The 16,576-nt window shown below is 40.8% G+C and overlaps 1 protein-coding gene and 1 non-coding gene across 2 annotated transcripts in view; one reads left to right on the top strand and one right to left on the bottom strand.

The window, feature by feature from the left end:
- Window positions 1-13,241, bottom strand: part of LOC117451592 (nucleosome-remodeling factor subunit BPTF-like) — a 62,881-nt gene extending 49,640 nt beyond the window's left edge. The window contains exons 1-4 of the mRNA XM_071203909.1: window positions 12,578-13,241; window positions 9,677-10,496; window positions 8,601-8,824; window positions 2,483-2,760 (exon numbers count right to left, since the gene is read on the bottom strand). Of these exons, the coding sequence (XP_071060010.1) occupies window positions 2,483-2,760; window positions 8,601-8,824; window positions 9,677-10,496; window positions 12,578-13,061 (1,806 nt within the window). The 5' untranslated portion in view covers window positions 13,062-13,241. The remainder of the gene's footprint in view (window positions 1-2,482; window positions 2,761-8,600; window positions 8,825-9,676; window positions 10,497-12,577) is intronic.
- Window positions 13,242-14,363: 1,122 nt separating this feature from the next.
- Window positions 14,364-14,445, top strand: trnas-aga (transfer RNA serine (anticodon AGA)). The gene has a single exon. It is a non-coding gene; the product is annotated as a tRNA-Ser (tRNA).
- The last annotated feature ends 2,131 nt before the right edge of the window (window positions 14,446-16,576 follow it).

Here is a 16,576-nt window from a genome sequence, read left to right as displayed (position 1 = left end):
GGTCCTAGTCCGGTGATTACCTGCTAACGGAAATACACAATTCTTATTATTATTATTATTATTGAAACATGGCCGCCGGTAAGTTTAGAATTCGTCCGGTAAAAATAAATTATTTCCGGACATTTGACCGGAAAGAAAACATCCCAGCGGAAACCCTGATACACGTATGCACTAGGGATGTGCATCTCCATCACTGAGGCCGATGCGATGCGCATCTCGATACGTTGCCACGATACGATACATTAACGATACATTTGAAACACCAGGCGATGCGATACGATACGATTCACCCCTGTGGCGATACAGTTCGATACGATTTGATTCAACATTATGCGATTCGGTGCGATACGATGCGATTCAACTCGATGCAAAAATAATGATACTTCAATATGGTACGACAGAGGATTTTAGTTGTATTCCTTATATGCAGCAAATCATACATTAACAAAAAAGTGGTACTGCACATCCCATCATGCCGTTTATGTTTTCCCTTTAAAAGCTCTCCAGAGTACCATGTGATAACACCTCACAGTTAAACAATGTAAGGATGCATTGCTCATGATTAACAATGTGCAAATAACAGCTACCATGGTGCCATGCCCATACAGCTGCCAGCCTGATGTGCTGAACACTCATCCATTGGCTGACTCACCAGTGAGCAGAAAGCAGTGGGTTCTATAGGAACAATAAAGAATACAAATAACCTTTCACAAACAGGTATTTCATAACTGCTGACAGTAAGGAAGACATTTAAATTATTATTGGCCTTCACAGGCTGCTGTAAACTAAACACCTCTCTCTCTGACAGAACACCTCACTGAGTGATTTAACTCATAGTCTAACTTTCAGGTTTCTCTTTTCAGCCGCAGACCCCATGTCGCCTCTTTATGTGCGTCGCTAAGTTCCTCGTACTACTTGTGTACTTTAAAGCGGCTCGGCATCGTTTACAATTTGCGAGCGATTTTTCAAGTTGACCGTCTGTAGTATATAGTGCCGCGCACATATACCATCAGGACGTTACTGATGGGGTGCGGCTGCGGAGTGATGCTGTGTGTATGCAAGCCCGCTTCTGGACGGATCTATGTATCATGGCTGTAGACCTGTTAAGTAATAAAGACACCTCATTACTCTCCATGACCTGCGGTCAGCTATATAGCATAAAGGATTATTACACCGTCTTTCTTGAACAATCCGAAGTGTTGCCAAACGTTTGATTTGTAGGTATTTTTCGGTGCGCTGTGTTTCTCTTTCTCCTCAACTTCCGTGTGTGTTGATAACTGAGACTCTCGGCCCCGTAGTGGCGAAGCAAATATCAAAGATCGTCTCTGCTGAGCGTTGACAAGATGAGGGGATTTTATATGAATGAATCGGTTTTTTACCGATGCAAAGACGCTACGCAATCGATGCATCGCGAGTTCAACCCAAACTGTAGCCGATGTGCACTCTTTCAACCGGTGCACTCGCATCTTGAACGTTTATGCCGGTGCACCGATGCGAATCGGTGAATCTTAACATCTCTAGTATGCACCGTTAGAGCATCTAAGGAGATACATGTGTATACGTATTGGGGCTGAACGATATATTCTTTTTCTCTTCTTGTGTGTCAGTCATCCACACCAATCAGAAGTGCTGTGCTCCACATGTGCCAGCCATTGTTAACCAATCAGAAGTGGCCCATAATAGAAGGTGATAGACAGATTGATCCAATCACCTGCCAGGTATCTTTGAAAGTGCCGGCCCTTTCCAAATGGCTTCCAGTGGAGCTTCAGATGCTTTCTGAGTCAGGTTAGCAATGCTCCATCACGTGTTTCTATTACAGGGTGAATCTGAAACTGAAGCTTGACTTTAAAGCACCCCAACGGAAGTTTCATGTAAGTTTAGTTCTTTCACTCGTAGCTCGGGATGCGGGGGCGCTGGAGACGGGAGCACGTTGATGCGACCTTCCTAGCCGGAGATATGGCCGCATTTTACAATAAACTTCCGTTGGGTCGCTGAAAAATAAATATCGCAATTCGAATCGCAATATTTGTCTTGCTCTCGTTCTGTCTCTCGGTTCCACTTTTACTTTGGCGCGCTACCTGTCTCACTCTTTCCCGGCCTCCAGCTTTTCCTGCTGGAGCCCGCCGCTTAAAGGTGGCGGGCGCGGGCCGGTCCTAGAGCCCGTAGAGTTAAAGGTGGTTAATTTTACCTGTGAAATCCATAGATTTAGGAGGTTCCCTAGTGGCCGTTAGCTGTACACAAAAAATGGGGGGAAAAGTCGCGGCTTATAGTCCGAAAAGTACGGTAGATTTTTTCCCCAAATCGTGCAGCCCTAATTCGTATATTATGTATAATATTTTCTACAACATAGTAAGCATTTCTTCTTGACCCTGTCTGCTTTCATAATCAAATGTCCTTGCCTCCAATGGGGAATATTTAAATGCAACGAGGTCAGAGACACCCTGTTTGAAGTAAGCCATGTGAAAAAGCCATGTTTCTTTACCTGTCCTCTCCGGTGTTCCAGTGAAGACATGTCCCCGCCCTCTCGACTCGAGGCGTTAGCAGACGGTGTTTCCTTGATGGTGTTAAGCGACTCCTCGGCTCCAGGTTTAGCTTCGGTGGCGCTGCTCTCCTCGGCAGAGTCTTTTTTCTCTCTGTTGAGATGCGAGGAGACGTCGGATGTCTCCTCCGTCGCCTTTAAGGATCCTCTTTCTGCTTCCTCTGCTCGCCTCCTCGCCTCCTGAGCCTCCCGCCGGATCTTCAGACGCTCCGTGACCACGTCTAAAATAGAAAATAGACACAGGGATTAATTTGAATACGTGTACACAGACATACACGCCCCCCTTGACGGTGAAACGCCACGCGTGAGGTTTGGATTATTCCCTGTCTCAATCCAAATGGAACTGGATGAAATAAAAAACGGCACACTTGTCTTGTAGTAAATAGAAAGGGATCCCTGTGAACGTATGATAGCACACGTTGAAGATCCAAAGCGGATACTGAATGGCGGTTCCGACTGATCTCATCAGTAAGGCATGACGCAGACCCAACGCTTGCTCTGATTGGCTGCAGGTCTATTCAGATTGCATTCTGAGGCATTTTGATCTGACCGCGCTGATATTATAGCGCCAGAGAATTTCCACACCTTTAGTGAATAAAACCCCCCCACTACTTGGACTATTCCTCGCACCCCTCTAGCATAAGCCCGAATGGTCTCAACCATATTGCGTCAGCACCGTGCACTTGGTTTTACAGCAGGGTCAGTTTGCGTGTTGTGGACGCGACCCGTATATTTTCGCAATCCGTGTTCTCAACATTTAGCTTATTATTTAATTGAATTAGCTTTAACATCATGTTTCAAGGTGGGGCTGGCTGTAGCCGACCCCAGCCATACCCTGACTGCGTGTAAATGGTGTGGAGAGGCTGCCAGGCTAGGACACGATGCAGCTCCGCGGATGTCTCAGCCTGAGACGGCGGGACGCGGCGAGGCTGCGGGTGTGTCCGTGTCAGTTTCGGGCTGGGTTTCGCTGACCCGGAAAGCACAGCAGTAAGCCAGCTCACTGAGCAGCGAGCCTCGCAACGTCCCGACCAATCAGAGCACAGTGGGCTCACAGGGAGGAGGGGGAGGAGCTCCAACAAGCCGTGTAGGACAGAGAGTGAATACACAGACTGTCAGAGATGCTGTGAGAAACCAATGAGAGTTTGGAACATTGAACAATGTGAATCTATTCTAGTCGACCTCAACAATGGAACTATGATCAGTAGAAATGGCCGTGACATGGAGCCTTTAAGTAATAGAATCATTTAAAAGTAATGGAAAGAGTATTTGGTTAAAGTATAGGGTAAGTAAGCTAGTAGCATTGAAAAATGTGATTTTCAAAAGATCGGAATCGGGAGGAAAAAAATCGGGGATCAGGATTTTTTTTTTTTTTTTTTTTTTTTTTTAATTTAATGTTACAAAACAAAAATGACCATGTTCACGTCTTAAAGTCATCCTGAGGACTTAGTTTTGGTTTAAAATGACTCAACATCATGTATGTGTTGCTTGGGCTTGTTTTCAGACCTGGTTGCTTATTCCTCTCAAAGCAACAGAGTGGGCGCAGTGTCTAATAGTAGCAGCAAGCTAACGAGAGGCTACGTTCAGCTGGTGACTCGGGACAGAGAAAATGTTGGGAGTTTGGAAGTATTATGAAATTGAAAGCGAAGGCAGTGGAACAGCCAGATGCAATGTTTGCAAGGCGGAGGTTCCGCGTGGTGGAAAGAACAGACACGACCAATCTAATACGCCAACAACAACATGGCGAGTACACAGCGGCCACTCGGGTAACGGCACTGAAACAACCGACACTTTCAGAGGCTTTCAAAAGGAAAGAGAAACTGCCCCAGAACAGAGAAAAGGCCAACACGATAACAGCCAAGATAGCTGAACTCATCGCGTTGGATGACCAGCCGTTATCTGTTACCTTTTTTTTCTCTTAATGCATTGCATAAAGATCGGATCAGGAAAAATCCGTATCGGCAGATTGTCAAAATCAAATGATCGGAATCGGATCGGGAGCAAAAAAAGGTGATCGGGACATCCCTAATTACAAGATATATTACTTCCTCCATCCTTACAGTTATATTTAAATCTGTCAATATGAGACAGGGCCCTATTCTAGTCCATATCTGTGTGTGTTCATGTTTACAGTGTAGCGTGTGCAATCCAGAAGGTTACATAGGGGAAGTGCATTATGTGTAAATACTATGGACACAATAGGGATGTGTGCAATCAGACGGACACGATGCATCGGTGCAAGAGGGACAGTGCAATATTTGATTATGTATGAATGCAATAGAAAAGAAAAAAGAGAATATATATATATATATTATTGTTATATTTTTTTGTTTCTGACATGTTCAATAAATTGACTAAACTAACTAAATAGGGAAAGTGCTGTCCCTGGATGTTTCTTGTTTCTTTGCCGTGTGATCTCTGACCTGAATGTGTATTATCTCGATGCCCAAGACACATTTCTCCAAAGGGAGACAATAGAGCTCCATCTTATCCTATCTCGCCCAGTCCTATCCCTAACTTGGTTTCAGTGACTCCAGAGTCAACAGCTTAAAGAAAGTAATCCACATCCGCTCAGAAACAAGACGGGGCAGATTCTCTTTCCTCAGGAGAACAATATCTCCAGATCTCCTCTGAGTTCAGTTTTCACTGAGAGCTGTGTCCCACGAAGGAATAAAGGAATGTGCGGCGCTTTCTAACGTGGAGAAAATACCAGCCGCGAGTCACCTATGATGGAGAAACCGACGAGCTGCAGAATAACTTTTCAAACCTCAAGTGTCTGACAGCATGCCACAGAGAGGAAAACTGCAACACCCACAGATATGTCATCCTGTCGAACACTAACGGAAGCTGCTGGCAGAGGATATCAAAAGATTTCGAAACACCCCGCTTCGGGGGAAACGAGGCGTGTCTGAGTGAGAGTGAAACAGGAAGTGAAGTCGCAGCCGACAGGTGGGAGTTATCCGTTCGCACTTCTGCAGAAACATGCTATCTAAAGATTTCCAGAATGAAGCCGTGCTGGACACGCGGTGACGATGAGAAGTCTCAGTCTCAATTAAAAACCTGTTTCAACAACTTAATTAGAAAACCGGCAAGTTCACGCTTTTAAACACGTGTTATGATGAAAACATGACGGACGGGAAGAACGTTATATTGACTGTTGGTACTTGAAATCTTGTCTTCTCATAGATGGTTGTAAAGCGGGTTAGGAGACTTTTGTAAAAGTTACTTTAAGGAGTTTGTGCTCATTCAGAGTCGGTGGGACAAAGGCTTATATTTTATCATTTAAATATATATAATTGCTTTCTGATATTTGATCTTGTCATTTTTTAATTTCTATCATTATTATTTATTTATTTCATCTTTTGAGTGTTTCTGTGCAGGTCGAATTACTTTGATGTTTAGCAATATTTATATTTCACAATAAAATAAACGTTTTTCTTCCTACTTTTTCGCCGAACCAATAAAGTAAAGAAAGAAAACTGCCCAGACACTGCGACAACTTGGGGGGGCGTAGTAATTATCGAGAAAGTAAACGATAACAATTTATGGTTAAGTGTGAGATTTCAATAAATTAAATTTGAAAAAAAAAAAAAAACGGGAAAGAAACGAAAAAACGAATAACGAAATTGAAACCCGAATAGTACTCCAACGAACAAATATTCAGATATTCGAATATTCGGGTGGGGGAGGGGCGATATCCTTTTCTTTGAAATTGAAAAGGATATCGCATTGTGTTTGTTACTTTCAGTTGTATATGTCTTAAGTGTAATTTGGCTTGGCTTCCTATTTATGGACATGCTTTTATTTTGAAGGAGAGGTAGCGCTGTTGACAGGAAGTTGTTGTTGCTATGGAAACAACGTGCCGGAGATTAACAGAGAAAAGTAATGTCTACATATAAAGACGGAGAAAGTAAACGATAACTTTTTAGTGTTGTCACGATACCAACATTTTGGTTTCGATACCGATACCAAGTCAAGAATTGCGATTCCGATTCTTTTTCGATACTTTTCTTAAAAAAAGGGAAACAGTCTTAAATATAATCAGGGATGCAAACTCATCAGGTATGAAAAAGGTGACAAGGATCCGAGCCCCCGACCCACGGAATATCGGCTTTAAAATTAGGAATAACAGATGATTTTAGCAGTCAGAACAACTAAAGCAGCAGTGTTCCTAAGAACAGAAACGCCAAAGAGTCACATCTAATATAAATATATATAAAAGCATTTATTTTAATTGTGTAGCAGTGAGTTTAACATTTTGGCAGCACTGTTGAGCATTTTGAAAATGTATTTTCATGCCTCTGTGCAAGGCTTAGTCTTTCTATCTTTATGGTCAATGGTGTAAAGTAACTAAGTTCATAAACTCAAGTACTACTTGGGTACAATTTTGAGATACTTGTACTTTATTTAAGTATTTCAATGTTTCTTTTGCTACTTTGTACTTCTAATCCACTACAGTTCAGAGGTACATGGTGTACTTCTACTCTACAGTTCAGAGGTATATGGTGTACTTCTAATCCACTACAGTTCAGAGGTACATGGTGTACTTTTACTCCACTACATGTATTTAATACCTTTAGTTACTTTAGATGTGGACAAATGATGTGAAATATAACCAAGTGTTGAATCAGACTTTAGTTCCACCTGGAGTAAATCCACCAGCTACCCTGCAGTCTACAAAGTCATTCAGACTAGCTGCACCTTCACCAGCTTTGAGAACACTTTCATGATCAATCATTATAAACACATCATATATATTATTCTGAAATGGACCAATCTGCACAACGACTACTTTTACTGTCGCTACTTTTTACTTTTACTGTAACAGAGTATTCCTACACTCTGGTGCTTCTAGTACAAGACCTGAGTACTTATACTTTTACTGTCGCTACTTTAACTATATTTTGATGATAATACTTTTGTACTTTTATTTGAGGATCATTTTGAATGCAGGATTGTTCCTACATTCTGGTACTTCTACTTTTACTCAAGTACAAGATATATATTTATACCACCTCCGTTTATACCCTATGAAAAAAACTAATAGAAAACGAAGGCTAAAGCTAACGTTAGCAGATAGTGATGCTAGTTTGCTAGTTAAGTTTGCTCAACGATAATATTGCGACAGAAAAACTTTTCAGTGCACATCACGCTCTGCCGCTCCGACAGGGAGCTCTGCTCTGAACACCTGACTTCTGGCTCGTTCACAGACTTCTGGCGTCTTTTTTGTCAACAAGCCGAGGCGCAGCGGCAGTTTCACTCCCTCTTTCAGCCATGCTTCTAGTTTTCTCACATGCTCTGGCAGCTAGCGCGTGGCCGCGTGCACGAGAGAGGGGAGGGACTTAGAACGTGCTTGAGAGGAGCGGGACTGCAGGCACGGCTGCAGTGCAGCGAGTGGAAGCAGAGCGCTGAACACACACGGCTCTTATTAAAACGGCGCTTTTTCACGGGAGTACTTTTCCCCGTCATTCTTAAAGTACCGATACTAATGAAACGGAGGAATCGTACCGTTTTTAACGGCAGGGTATCGCGGTACCTTTCAAGTATCGGTACACCGTGCAACACTATAACGTTTATGGTTAAGTGTTAGCACCCCCCGAAGAGGCACGAGCTCTTACGGTGATATTGGAGATTTCAATAAATTCAATTTGAAAAAAAAACGAAATATCCGAATAACGAAATTGAAACCCGAATAGTACTCCAACGAACGAATATTCGGATATTCGGGTACAGCCCTAATATACACATATTCATAGATTTGCTCCTCAGATGTAAAAGTATTGAGGCTACATCAACACATTGTTGTGTCATGGAAGCGGACAATATAAACAATATCGTATATAAAACAAAGCAGGCATAATAAATATTACACAAACAAAAGATAAGTGAACCCATTTGGATCGAGCCACGTTTGGAATCAGGTTATAAATCACTCATCTGAAAATCGTGTACCAGATTGTATTTACTTGCACTCCATTGACATATCTACACACTATGTAGGAATGTCAATACAAGCCTTAAGGATGACACCGCAAGGTTTAAATGAAGACGTTATATTTCGTACCGTTGACAGCGGCGAGGTAGGCTTTGTTGTTTCCCCGGGCTTTGTTGGTGAGTTCCTCGGTGATGTCCATGTGCGCGTGGACCTCCTCCTTCATCTCCTCCAGCACGGCGTGGAGCTCGGCCTCCCAGTACTGACGGTCCAGAGCCTGCATCAGATCCTCCAGCTGCTTCCTGCTGCTGTAGTACCAGATCTGCTTCTTCTCCTTCTGCTCCCCGTCCTCCTCGCTGGGGGGGGGGGGGGCGGACATGGCATTAACATACTGGTTACGGCAACATAACAATCGTGTAACAAAAAGCCAGCAAGGCAATGCTATTCTTGAAGATACATGTAACCATCAGCTAGTGTTCCAGTCCAATGTCTTTGCTTTGAGTCTTGGATAGTCCCTTTCCCACTTTCCGTTGAGTTGCGTTTCTTGCAATCTCAATTTATAAGATAGCGTGTACTTTACAAGATGTATTACTTCCTCCATCCTTACAGTAATATTTAAACCGGTCAATATTGATAAGTAGTAATACCTTTCTTACTTCGAAGCACTTCGAGATTTGTCTTGGCAGATGAGAAGCGCTATATAAATTAAATATATTATTATTATTATTACTGTCCTACTGTGCACAATGTAGTGACTGCTTTTTTGTTTTCTTAGTTATGTTCTCTGTATTTTATATGTTTGTGTTATGTGTAACCTTCTTGGCCGGTCAGCATTGAAAATGAGATTGTTTTCTTAATGCTTTTATCTGGTTAAATAAAAAATAAAATATTAGACAGCGTCCCATTTAACTCAAAGTATGTGGGAGAGAAACTCGCTCTGGAGGGAACACAGGGATTTTAGACTTTGCAGAACATTTACATGCACTAATAATAATACTACTAATACATGTGATTTATATAGCGCTTTTCCTGGTGCCCTCAACGCTTTACAAGCTAGTAAAGGAATCCAAAAGTAAAAAGTGCTATCCTAGGTGGAATAAGGGCGAGGGGTTAGTGGAGACGGAAACACCTCAAACCTGTAGAACACACAACAGGAGAGGGAGAATATAGGGCGCCTTTAAAAAGTGAATTCCGGTGCAGTAACTTACACGATAATCCTCCTGTTCAGGAACCAGTACTTCCTCTGGTGCCGGTCATATCCGATGGGCTCCTGTCTGATGTACGGCCGGTTCTTCTGCGCCTCCGTCACGCTGTCGGTGACCCCCGGCACTTTATGAGCGACGCAGATCTCGCACTGCCACTCGTCCTCCGGCACCTCCACCAGCGGGGGCTTCACACACTCCAGGTGATACACCGCTGAGCACGTCTCGCAGCACAGCAGATCCCCGAGGCGGTGACACACTCGGCAGTGATCGTCGTACAGCATGGTGCCGTCGGACATCAGCTCGTCGCGGGCGATGTTGGTGGTCAGAAACTGATCCACTAAGAACTGCAACACCTTGATTTTACTCTCAAGAGGACCATAAGGATACTCGTCCACTTCCTGATAGGGCAGAACGTGATGGTACTCCCGGTCGCTCTCGCAGTACGCGCGCAAAACCTCCGGCCACGTCATGCCGTCGATAAAATACAGAGTGGAGTTGACGCTGTCTTTGAGGTCGGCGGGGGCAAACGTGGTGTTGGAGGTGTCTTCTTCACGTAGGATGACCTTCAAGAGGGCAATATGTGTCTCTGCGATTAAAGTGCACTGCTCCTGACCCACCAGCGCAGCACAGAAGTCCTCGAAGCGAAACGGGGAGAGACGCAACACCGTGCTGAAGTTACGTAGCACCTCGTAGATGGAGGCGGCGTTGAGCAGTTCGGCGCTGGGAACCAGGAGATCCTCGGAGGAGTCGGGGAGTTTGAGAGCAGGAATCTCCTTCTCCTCCAGGATAGGGCTGCGAGGTCGAGGCCGGCCTTTTCTCTTCCCTGTAGGAGACAGGAATCGTGTTAGGGAAGCAAACTTAGCTTTGATCGATAGGCTGCAGCATATTTGAGAGGCACATTACATATAATAAGTCAATACTGCTCTCTGCTTTCTGTCTGAGTCAAAACTAAACATGGAGAAGCAGCGTTCAGTTATTATGCTTTATAAATCTGAAAAGAAACCATAACAGAACTGCTATTCTTACTTATTTTTAATCTAGGTTGAAGACACTTGTTTTTTCTTCTGCCTTTTATTAAATCAAATCACTTTTTAATTTCTACACTGCACTTTACATTGCATTATATACCGTTCTTATTCTATTATATCTTGTTTTTAAAAATGGTATTTTCTTGGCCTTGAATTACTGTTATTAACATTTGGCAATTACCAACTTTTTCTACACCAATGAATAAATGGTGCATAATTTCTTAATGTAGTTGTAATTAGTGTTATTCTCAATCCTACAGGTGCAGGTAGTTTGCTATAACCAGTCAAAGAGACACAATTAAGTTAGATAGCTAGCTCTTATATTTATTTTATTAGCTTTAATGACAGACTACGATGTCTTCTTCGCGTAATATTATTGCGTTTAGCTATAAGAAGTACGCAAAGTTAGCTTTATTTAACTATCAGACTTCATATTGACAGTATTCAGCATGAGCTAACTGTGAAAGCTAACATTAGCTCGGAAGCTATTATCTTTTGATTAATTGGCTTCAATTCAGAAACTATACTTTCTTCTTCACCTGATACAAATGGGCTTGCGTGTAACTACAAGTAATAAAGTTATAATGATATAAATACATTTGTATTATTAACTACAAGACTTCATATTGACAGTTAGCAGCAAGAGCTAACTGTACATGCTAACATTAGCCACGTAGCCGGTTTCTTTCTATGAATTAGCTTCATATCAGAAACTACAATTCCTTCTTCACTTATTACAAATCGCGTTGCATTTTAATATAAGAACCGATACTAACGTTAAGTTATGATGATCTAACTATCGGACTTCTTATTGACATTATCCAGTAGCTAACTGAGCTAACTGTACATGCTAACATTAGCCACGTAGTCATCATCTTTCTCTGAATTGGCTTCAAATCAGAAACTACAATTTCTTCTTCACTTGTTGCTAATAGTGTTGCATGTTAATATATAAAGTCAATATATAAGTATCCAACTATCGGAGTTCATATTTACAGAAGGCAGTATGAGCTAGCTGTACATGCTAACGTTAGCAGACTAGAAGCTACTGTAAATTAACCACTTCCGCTATTTAGAGTAGGAGGTATGCCCAGTTATTGCTATGCTATAATGCGTGAATAATGCAGAAAATAGTGCTTTTAGACAGTGGTGGAAACACAGGTGAGCTGGTGTTACAGCTCCAGATCTGATCCACCGACAGCAGCTTTACCGATCTGCGGCCTGTGTGCATACAGTCTCCATTTTGAACAATAACCACACAGCTTCCTGAGCAAAAACAACAACATCCAGCCTTTCAGGATGCCTTTCCCAAACGATAGAGACACTTTTCTTGCATTACTGTGTAATAATCACCTTTATGTGAAAAACCTACATTGTTTTAAATATCCTAACATGTTTTTATAATGTCTCAATACCTTCATTTGTATATGTCACCAAGTCAAGTTGGATTTGTACTTATTTGCTCAATTTTTATTCAATTCTATTACGTGCTTTCTTCTCCACATTTAGCTTTATACATGTACATATTATTTATTATTGCATGCGTTTTGTTTACCTGCTATGCTGCATATATCTTTATATACCTGTGCAATATATACTTCTACTGCTGTTACTACTGTAAACCTGTCAAACTACTTTAACATCCTTAGCTTATTTAGAAAAAACAATGAATTGTACTTTTTGTTGTCCACCTTGGTGTATTTTTGTAAATGGTTATTTGTGTATTTTATATTTTCAATATTTTATGCATGCCTCTTAATTAACATTGTGCTAATTTTGGCTCATTACTTTTGCTGTGGGACTAAAGGAATTCTTATTCTGATTATGACCACCCTGCTGCCGTGCATATTTAACCCCACTTTGATCACATATTTACCCGGGGTGCTTGCATGTGTGCTCTGACTCCTGAAGCTACTCTCCGTGCACAAACTTCCACCATCCTCCTCCTCTTCCTCCTCCATGCAGTCAGACTCCTCTTTCAGGGCCTCGTCTTCCTCAGACTGGGGCTCCTCCACCTCCTCCTCTTCGGATCTCAGACTCACAGCATCGTCGTCTTCATCACTTTCATGGTCGTCGTACACCACGGTTTTGCAGACCGGGGTTCGCCTCCCTCCTCGTCCCCGACTTCTGCCCCCTCTTCCCCGGCCCCGTGTTGTCGTCCCCGACCCCCCCAACCTGCCTCCTCCTCTCCGCCGCTTAGGGCTCTCTCTTGCGGGGCTTACTGCCTCCTCATCTCCGCTGTGGTCGTCACTTCGCACCCGGGGCTTTATGTTCCTCCGCGGCCGCAAACCTCGCGTTGCAGCCGGGGAAGAATCCTCCGCTTGGAGAGGTTTGGGCGGCCTGCCTCTTTTCCCTCTCATGGTGGAATAATTACTCCTATTTTTGCAGGGTTTTGCCTCCAATTAGTTCCACTGCAGATGAGTCCCTGTGGGGTTCGGACGGTGTTGTTTTCACTCCCCGGGTTGGAGGGTTTGTTTACGGGTGTTTGAAGCTGAGAATGTGAGCCCTCGGTTCTCCTATAGAGCCGCCATCTTTCTTCTCCTCTCTTCTCTCTGAACAAACAGGAGGCGCTCACTACACGAGTCACGTGGTTTCTCCTCAGTGGCAACAATGAGCGACATGAGGATTCACTCACATTAGTTTAATTTACTACATCTTAATGATAGATATGAGGTCAACGAGGGGGTACATGTACAATGAAACATACATAGAGGGAGAAAAGCTGTTTAAACAGTGTTTTACCATTTTAAGCAATGCAATGTTAGGCATTCAGTTTGAGGTCAGAGTAGATAATATCCAAAATAGGGAGAATCAAGAAAATATCAATATGAAAAAAAAATGTCAATACATGTTTCAAGTTACTGATCAGTATAGACATGATTGTTGGTCATTTTATACTAGGTTTATTTTTGTTTTGTTTTTTTAGCTCATATCAATGCACATTAATGTATTTTATATTTATTTGGCCTTTTATGGTTTCTTAAAGTGCAAATACACATTTCTGAACACCTTTTTAATATGTAATATGTAATATATGTCTTAGTGCATTCCCCCTTTTCATTAATGGTTTAAATAAAAATGTATGCTTTGAAATAGTCATGGGGGCTAAATCAGCCCTTTCAGACGGTAGTAAGACAAGTATATCCTCAGTGTTCCCAATGTAAATGACACACATCTATACAAATAAACATAAATAGACAATATATATGTCAACAGTTATTATACATAATAAGTTAGAATACACTATAGACCAACCTACTTTATACATTATACAAGTGTGCGAAGTAGTTGCCCTTTGTACATTTAAACACAAAGAAATGTATTTTTTAAATCTTCTTATATCATTGATGAATTACCGAGCATGTGACTTAAGGAGTGTTTAACTAGCCGTTTGGTTGAATAACCAGTACAGTTTTTAATCAGTTAATCATGTATTTTGCATGTTAAATATTATTCAAACAGAAAACTATGTACAGTAGCATTGTAGTGACTTCCTGTACAGATAAAACTATAGCAAACACTTTAACATGGCTCATAATATAAATGTCCAAATATTGATTATAGGGTATGTGTGACATAATCATAAACATTTAAAGTAACTGTATTTGTAATGCAATTGTAATACATCTATAAATAATGTAAGCCTATAGGTACGTTCATCAGTTGTCGTGGCCGAGTGGTTAAGGCGATGGACTAGAAATCCATTGGGATCTTCCCGCGCAGGTTCGAATCCTGCCGACAACGAACAATTCTTTTTTGAAAATAATTTTAATAATACTTTTATTTAATTTAAATTATACTTTTACACATTAAGCTGTATATTCAAGAATCATTAGGAAGACATTCCGTGTTGATGGTATCAATATAAATACTAGATGCGCCTGAAGTCACCACTTTAGCGGTTTTAAACGATGGTTACAAGTGATGCAACAGCGCCACCCAGTGGTTAGGTTTAATGATTTAACAAAATGGATAATGCTTTAAAAATACTAAACTCAAGAAATAGGTTTTAAATTTTTTACACATGTATAGTCATCATTTAGGAGCCTGTAAAGTATGATATATCTGGTGTTTCATTAATTTAACAAATTTAACAAAGTATTGCACATAATTCGAAATAAAAAAGAGTGAAAAACAAACAATCATTCAATATAAACATCCCAACATAGAAGATAAAACAGAACTAAAGAGTATAAAATATAACATTGACCGTGAAGATTCAAATATATTGACTATCTGACAATTAAAACACTGCTAAGTTACATTACATTAGGTCAAATGTACAGTGAAGAAATATATAATCAATAAAGATAATTAAAATAGAACAGAAATAATAATAAAGTGCAACAAAAAGACTAAATAAATATATTCACATGAAGGTTAAAGTTATATTACGAAATAATTAAAGTTGACAACAGATATATATCTTGTTTATCCCAGGTAGCCAGTAGGGGGCAGTGATAAACCATGAATCAGAAACAGCGCAGTAACTCTGAATTTAAAGACGACTGAAGCGTCAGAGTTAGAGAGGACGAGAATTTAGACAGTTATTATTTATATAGATTCATAGAGGTAACACTTTCACGATCAATCATTATAAAACACATCATATATATTATTCTGAAATGGACCAATCTGCACAACGACTACTTTCACTGTCTTTCACTATATTTTGATGAGAATACTTTATACTTTCACTAGAGGAACATTTTGAATGCAGGACTTTTACTGCGTATTCCTACACTCTGGTACTTCTACTTTTACTCAAGAACAAGATCTGAGTACTTCTACTTTTACTCAAGAAGGAGATTTGAGTACTTCTACTTTTACTCAAGTACAAGACCGGAGAACTTCTACTTTTACTCAAGAAGGAGATTTGAGTACTTCTACTTTTACTCAAGTACAAGACCGGAGTACTTCTACTTTTACTCAAGTACAAGATCTGAGTACTTCTACTTTCACTCAAGTACAATATCTGAGTACTTCTACTTTTACTCAAGTACAAGATCTGAGTACTTCTACTTTCACTCAAGTACAAGATCTGAGTACTTCTACTTTTACTCAAGAAGGAGATTTGAGTACTTCTACTTTCACTCAAGTACAATATCTGAGTACTTCTACTTTCACTCAAGTACAATATCTGAGTACTTCTACTTTTACTCAAGTACAAGATCTGAGTACTTCTACTTTTACTGTAACAGAGTATTCCTACACTCTGGTACTTCTACTTTTATCATAAGATCTGAGTACTTTTACTACAATATCTGAGTACTTCTACTTTTACTACAAGATCTGAGTACTTCTCCCACCTCTGACTACTTTTACTACAAGATCTGAGTACTTCTACTTTTACAACAAGATCTGAGTACTTCTCCCACCTCTGACTACTTTTACTACAATATCTGTGTACTTCTACTTTTACTACAATATCTGAGTACTTCTCCCACCTCTGACTACTTTTACTACAATATCTGTGTACTTCTACTTTTACTACAATATCTGAGTACTTCTCCCACGTCTGACTACTTTTACTACAAGATCTGAGTACTTCTACTTTTACTACAAGATCTGAGTACTTCTCCCACCTCTGACTACTTTTACTACAAGATCTGTGTACTTCTACTTTTACTACAAGATCTGAGTACTTCTCCCACCTCTGACTACTTTTACTACAAGATCTGTGTACTTCTACTTTTACTACAAGATCTGAGTACTTCTCCCACCTCTGACTACTTTTACTACAAGATCTGTGTACTTCTACTTTTACTACAAGATCTGAGTACTTCTCCCACCTCTGACCAGAACTGCCGTTGCACTTATTTATTTAATTGTCATTTTTGTTTATTTCACTTTATTGTAATCGCATGTCTTCTGT

This window comes from Pseudochaenichthys georgianus, chromosome 8 (genome assembly GCF_902827115.2).
Source record: "Pseudochaenichthys georgianus chromosome 8, fPseGeo1.2, whole genome shotgun sequence".
Classification (NCBI taxonomy): domain Eukaryota; kingdom Metazoa; phylum Chordata; class Actinopteri; order Perciformes; family Channichthyidae; genus Pseudochaenichthys; species Pseudochaenichthys georgianus.
The sequence above is the reverse complement of the archived record's forward strand: the minus strand, read 5'-3'. Positions and strand labels throughout refer to the sequence as shown.